The sequence below is a fragment of the Cnephaeus nilssonii genome, assembly GCF_951640355.1.
Source record: "Cnephaeus nilssonii genome assembly, chromosome: 6".
NCBI classification, from domain to species: domain Eukaryota; kingdom Metazoa; phylum Chordata; class Mammalia; order Chiroptera; family Vespertilionidae; genus Cnephaeus; species Cnephaeus nilssonii.
This window is the reverse complement of record NC_137077.1, coordinates 279,856-286,031: the sequence shown is the minus strand read 5'-3', so window position 1 is coordinate 286,031 and position 6,176 is coordinate 279,856. Positions and strand designations below refer to the sequence as shown.

The 6,176-nt window shown below is 61.7% G+C and overlaps 1 protein-coding gene across 1 annotated transcript; it reads left to right on the top strand.

The window, feature by feature from the left end:
• Positions 1–4,172: 4,172 nt before the first annotated feature.
• Positions 4,173–5,144, top strand: ADM2 (adrenomedullin 2; the record flags this gene model as incomplete). The annotated part of the gene is made up of 2 exons (XM_079775286.1): positions 4,173–4,282; positions 4,826–5,144. 2 exons carry the CDS (start codon positions 4,173–4,175, stop codon positions 5,142–5,144), a joined length of 429 nt encoding a protein of 142 aa, XP_079631412.1.
• Positions 5,145–6,176: the final 1,032 nt, after the last annotated feature.

Here is a 6,176-nt window from a genome sequence, read left to right as displayed (position 1 = left end):
GGGGGGGGTGTGCAGTGCCCCTGGGAAGTCCTCAGCCTGGCGCCCAAGCCCAGGACGGGCTCTCCCCAGCCCTCATGCCCTGAGGAGCCCATTTCAGCCCTCTCAGAGGCACCTTAGGGTCACGGGCAGGTTTGGGGGTTCGCTCTGGACCATGGTGCCCCACTGAAGTTTCTTGCCGTGGAGTTTCCTGCACTCTACATTAACAGGTCCCCCTCAGGGGTGCTTGCTCCTGCCTGCCTCCTCCCCTTCGAAGGTGCTGTGCCTTCCCTGCTCTCCCCCAGGCCTTGCTGCAGGGAGCGGCCCTCCCTGGTCCCACGGCCCCTTGGCAGCCTCCTTCCCTGCTTTTACCCCACCCCGTGTGGCTCCCTCACCCGTCAGCTGCCAGTGTTATGGTCCCCACCTCTCTGCCTGGTTTTCACCGTCCCCATCTGGCAAACCCCAGACACACACAGTCCTGCCCACCCGTCTCCTGTCGCCCTGCTCCACTGACAGTGCAGATGGCCACCGTGACCTATGGCCCAGCCTTGATGGACGACCCCGCTGCCCAGCTGCTGATGTCTGGTCAGCTCTCCTCCACTCCACACGCCGTCTCCTCAAACCTCGGCCCCCACCCCCAAGGGCCCCCTTCACAGAAAACACAGGAGCCACCCTACGGTGAGCCACGTGTGGCATCCTCACACCCCAAGCCTGCCTCCCTTACCCCACTTCCTTCCACAGCCTCCTCTCTGCCTCTTGCTGTCACTCCCCAGGCCTCCATGCTGTCTTTTCCTCTCCAGCGATCCTTGCCATCAGCGTTAAACACACTCTCTCTCACCTTAAGGTGCTCTACAAAACTGCCCTTGACCCTAGCCAGTTTGGCTCAGTGGATAGAGCGTTGGCCTGTGGACTGAGGGGTCCTGGTTCGATTCTGATCAAAGGCACGTGCACGGGTTGCAGGCTCCATCCCCAGTGTGTGTGTGTGCGCGGGAGGCAACCAATCAGTGATTCTCTTTCATCATTGATGTTGCTATCTCTCTCTTCCTTCCTCTCTGGAATCAATAAAATATATATATATTTTAAAAACTGCCCTTGAAGATGTTAGCCCAGCCAGTTGCTTCCCTGGCTTCTCTTGCCTCACATGAATTTCTCTAAAGCACCACCTGCCTGCCGTGGCCCGGGTCCCACTCTCCAGGGCACCTCTGCCGGTGGGCATCTCTCAGCAGCCAGCCCACCACCCTGCAGAAATAGGTCCTCCAACTGAGGCTGAATGAAGGAACCCCAGAGGGCACACGGACATACAAACAAGTGCCCCGAGATGCTGCTCTGTGCAGGGGGCTGGGAGGTCCCAGAGGCAAAACAAGCAGCCTGCAGCCAGAGGGCGCCCCATCCGTGGGCTTTCGGGGAGATGGGACCTTGGGCTCGTGGTGGCAGCAAGTGTCCTGAGGAAGAATGCAGTGAGCCCGGGGCCAACCCCTCACTGAGACTCACCTGCACCTCCCAGAGTAAAACCTCCGGGAGCCCTGGCAGGCGGCACTCAGTGGGTGGGCACTGTCCCGAGCACCGAGCACCGAGAGGTTGCGGTTGATTCCCAGTCAGGGTGCATGCCCAGGTTGCAGGCTTGATCCTTGGTAGGGGGTGTGCAAGAGGCAGCAGATGGATGTTTCTCTATCGATGCTTTTTTCTCTCCCTCTCCCTTCCTCTCTCTCTCTGAAATCAATGAAAACATTTTTTTTTTGAAAGCACCTTGTGGAGACAGGAAATTTCCGTCATTGGTGGGGTGAGTAATACGATCACACTTGTGTTTAGGACGGACGACTGGCAGCGGTGTGGACAACAGATTGCGGCGAGGAGTGGGGGGTGGGGCTCGTGAGGAGAAGCTGCAGAATCATGCCCCCCGTTCCTCCGCGCCCCCTTCCCTGCCTGTCCCCTCATAGCTGGCATGTCACGTTCTGTCCTCTCCGCACTCTCCTTAGGCAATGTTCACACGCCCCCCTGCCCCAAGCCTGGCCATCTCTGTAACTCCCCAAACTGTCTCTCCCTGTCTGCCCCTCTGCAGCCCAGGCCTGTGAGACACCCCTGCCAGGATGGCCCCCCGGCAGCTGACCTTCCACTCTCTCCAGCGACCCCCTGCCTGGCTCAGTTCCTCCCTGACCCGTCCCCTCTGTTCCCACCGCACCCTCCCCCCCCCCCCCCCACCGCCCGCAGCCCCCACCTCCCTGCTGACTCCACTTGTCTAATGTGCATGTGACGCACCACTCTCCCCGCTCCCTCACTGTGAAAGGAAACCAATGGAATGGGGTTACCTGCCGACACTCCCTGCCTTCCTCGGGTACACACGGCGCTCATGTGGTGGCACCTGCTCAGCACTTGTGGGCTCCTTCATCCAGCACGTGTTCCCTGGGCTCCCAGGGTGTGCTCAGCAGGAGGCACGGGGGCCGGGGGGGCAGGTCACTCACAGGAGCCTGACGGAGGGGAGGACACTGGGGAGGGTCTGAAGGACGAGGAGAGAGGGATAGACTCAGAGATGCTCAGTCATCCACGAAGGGCGATGGGCCCAGCCAGCGTGGCTCAGTGGTTGAGTGTCGATCTATGAGCCAGGAGGTCACGGTTCAATTCCGGGTCAGGGCACATGCCTGGGTTTCAGGCTTGATCCCCAGGAGGAGGCGTGCAGGAGGCAGCCGATCCATGGTTCTCTCTCATCGTGGATGTTTCTCTCTCTCTCCCTCTCCCTTCCTCTCTGACATCAATAAAAACATATATTTTTTAAAAGGGGGCGATGGGTCTTTGTCCCCTCTCAGTCTGTGTGGGTTGACAGTGGATTGGCACAAGCTTCGTGGAGCACAGTTTGACACTAACGGTTTGCACAAACACAGGCTCACCCTCCACCGGAATTTCCACTTCTAGGAGAGCATCCTACAGAGACACATCTGTGAGCTCACAGCACCAGGGTTCTCCTGGAGGTAGCCTAGTGGCTCCTTAATAAAGGATCAATAGCCCGGCCGGTGTGGCTCCATGGTTGAGCATAGACCTATGAACCGGGAGGTCACAGTTCAATTCTCGGTCAGGGCACATGCCCGGGTTGGGAGCTTGATCCCCAGGAAGGGGCGTGCAGGAGGCAGCCAATCCATATTCTCTCTCATCATTGGTTTCTTTTTCTTTCTTTTTTTTTTACAGAGAGGAAGAGAGAGGGATAGAGAGTTAGAAACATCGATGATAGAGAAACATCGATCAGCCGCCTCCTGCACACCCCCCACCGGGGATGCACCCGCAACCAAGGTACACGCCCTTGACCGGAATTGAACCCGGGACCCTTGAGTCCGCAGGCCGACGCTCTATCCACTGAGCCAAACCGGCCAGGGCTCATCATTGGTTTCTAACCCTCCCTCTCCCTTCCTCTCTGAAATCAATAAACATGTATTTAAAAACTAAACATAAAAAATAAAGGATCCATGGAGTCAGCCTCAGAACACCTACACATTGGAGCAGGGCCAACAGTGGGAACGTCGGGAGGGCTCTAAGCGGACACGTGTTTTAGCTACTCGTGCCTGAGTACTCAGGTGACGCTCACACAGGCCTGTGAACAAGAGAAAGGCAGGCGTGGGGTGCCCCCCCCCGGGCGGTGCAGGAGCCACAGGGGGGCAATGGCGACCTCACGCTCTACTTGTTTAAATTGCTCACAGAAATCATTCAGTCCTTCAGTGGTGAGGGGACCGGGCACAGGCTCTTAGGAAACCAGCTGCTGGGGCTGAGGGGTCTTGAACTTGTCTCTGCAGGGGACCGAGTGCCCAGCCTGCTGTGCTTTCACAGGGCTGCTGGCCAGGCCCCAGGGTGGCTCTCCTGCCCCCGACATTTGTGGGCTGGGACACCGCCCCCCCAGGAGAGGTGGTGGGTGGGAACCAGCCCTGTGGACCGAACCCCTCCGGCACCCGCTCTTTCTGCCTGGGAGGCTAGGGAGCCAGCGGAAGGGGGAGTGGGGGGCTGGGGAGGGCTGGGGAGGCCCCGCCCCGTCCACTCCTGGGGAGACTATTTGGGTCCGGAGGTGCCCGGGCTCCGTCCTAAGCAGGACCCGCTCACCGCTGGTCACAGGTGCCAGCCCGCCTGCCCCACGCGGAGGACTCCCCACAGAAGGGTGGCTGCAGCCCTCCACTCCCCGCACCTGCCTGCCCGCCGCCCGCCGCCCGCCGCCCGCTGCCATGGCCCGGCTATTGCCTGTCACCCTCGGATGCCTCAGCCTCCTCTACCTGCAGCTCCCAGGCTCGCTGACCTGCTGCCAGGGCAGAAGCCGGCAGCCCGCCCGGCCCAGGTGAGTGGGGTGCAGGCCAGCCCGTCCCCTGGCCGAAGCTGCAGAAACCAGAACACCTGGGAGGCCCCCTCTGCCCAGCCCCTTCCCTGACACCACCCCCCCGCGTTGGGGAAAACCCCCTGCTGCTAGGGCTTACCCTCAAAATCAAGGGCCAACCCCCAGCCTTCAGCAAACTCTGGTCAGGGCAAGAGCCCCCTCTTTCTTTGCCTCCCTCCTTCCCCACTGGCCGAGGAGCCCTCCCCAACAGAGAGGCCAGCCAGGGCACCAGGGGCGGGAGGGTCCCCAGGCCTGCCCACCTCCCCCCTCCGCAGGAAGGGCTGAGGGGGAGCCCTGAGCACAGTGACCCTCAGAAGCCAGGGGTGCCCTTTTCCCAGGAGGCGCGGGTGAATGGGACAGGGACCTGGGCTACTGAGTGGCTGAGTAGCCAGAACCCAAGCCCTGAGACCCAGGAGGACCTGGGGCTCCCCCTGGCGTTCTCCAGGCAGAAGGCGGGGTCCCTGGACGGCTGGGTTGTCGGGTTTGCTTCCTCCATCTCCCCTGCAGGGCGCCTCCAGCCAGGACCCTCGCCAGCGGCCCGCAGCCCCAGCACCCTGCACCCCAGCCTGTGATCCACCAGCCAGCCCAGGCCCTGCAGCCACAGAGGGGCGCCCGTCTGGCCCCTGCCGTGGGTCAGCCTCTCCGGAGTGGTCCCCGTCGACACTTGGGCCCCCCAAGGCCCAGAGCCCGGCTCCTGCGGGTGGGCTGTGCGCTGAGCACCTGCCAGGTGCAGAACCTCAGCCACCGCCTGTGGCAGCTCGTGGCATCGGCCGGCCCCCGGGACCCAGCCCCCATGGACCCCAGCAGCCCCCACAGCTATGGCTGAGGTGGGGCAGGCCATGCCCTAGCCAGATGCTGCACCCCAACCCCAGAGCGGCAGCTGAGCCCAGCCCAGCCCAGCCCCCAGGGCTCCCGCAGACAGCAGAGACCCCCACACACCCACCATGTGCTGCAGCGAGCTACCTTGAACTGCTTTGGACACATAAACCTGCACATGTGTGGCCCCAGGCAGGTCAGCAGGCAGAGTCCGTATGCCCAGGGTCTGTGCACACAGGAGTGCGCATGCTCCGGGGACAAGTGTGCCGTTGAGGTGGCCGGTCGCACCCCACGCGGGAAAGGGCTTCAGAGGGACGAGGTCTGCTCAGGGTCACGGAGCAGAAGTCAGTCCTGAGCACGCAGTCACCACCTCCGGGCCAGCGGGAGCCAGGGGCCGCATTGCCTGGTGTGTGTGGCCCGCTCCGCTGTCAGATTAAATCCTGGCTTTAGCCCGGCCAGCGTGGCTCCGAGGTTGAGCATCGACCTATGAACCAGGAGGTGACGGTTCAATTCCCGGTCAGGGCACAGGCCCAGGTTGTGCACTCGATCCCCAGTGTGTGGCATGCAGGAGGCAGCCAATCAATGCTTCTCTCTCATCATGGATGTTTCTCTCTCTCCCTTCCTCTCTGAAATCAATAATAAAAATATGTTTTTTAAAAAAAGAGCCACACGGTGTTCTGGGGCAGAGCAGAACAGACACCCCTTTCCACGTCCCAGGGCCAGGCAGGCTGGCTTGTGGACAAGATCCCCCAGCCGAGTGGCTCCATGAAACCGGGACCACCACCACCTCCCGGGGCGTGGGGATGGCACACAAGAGTGGGGGCTCCACAGGCAACCCAGGCTCCCTGACCCCCACCCGCCCTGCCTCCTGGGGGGACTCGCTGGGACCTGCTGTCCCCGGCTTGCCAGGACCCTGGGGAGGGGTACGGCGCACAGCAGCGTGCATGGAGCTCCTTACACGTTATGACTCAGAGCCTGTCAGTCCTGACACCCCACGTCACAGGGGCATGACCCGGGGTCCAGGAAGGTGGTTTCTTGTATT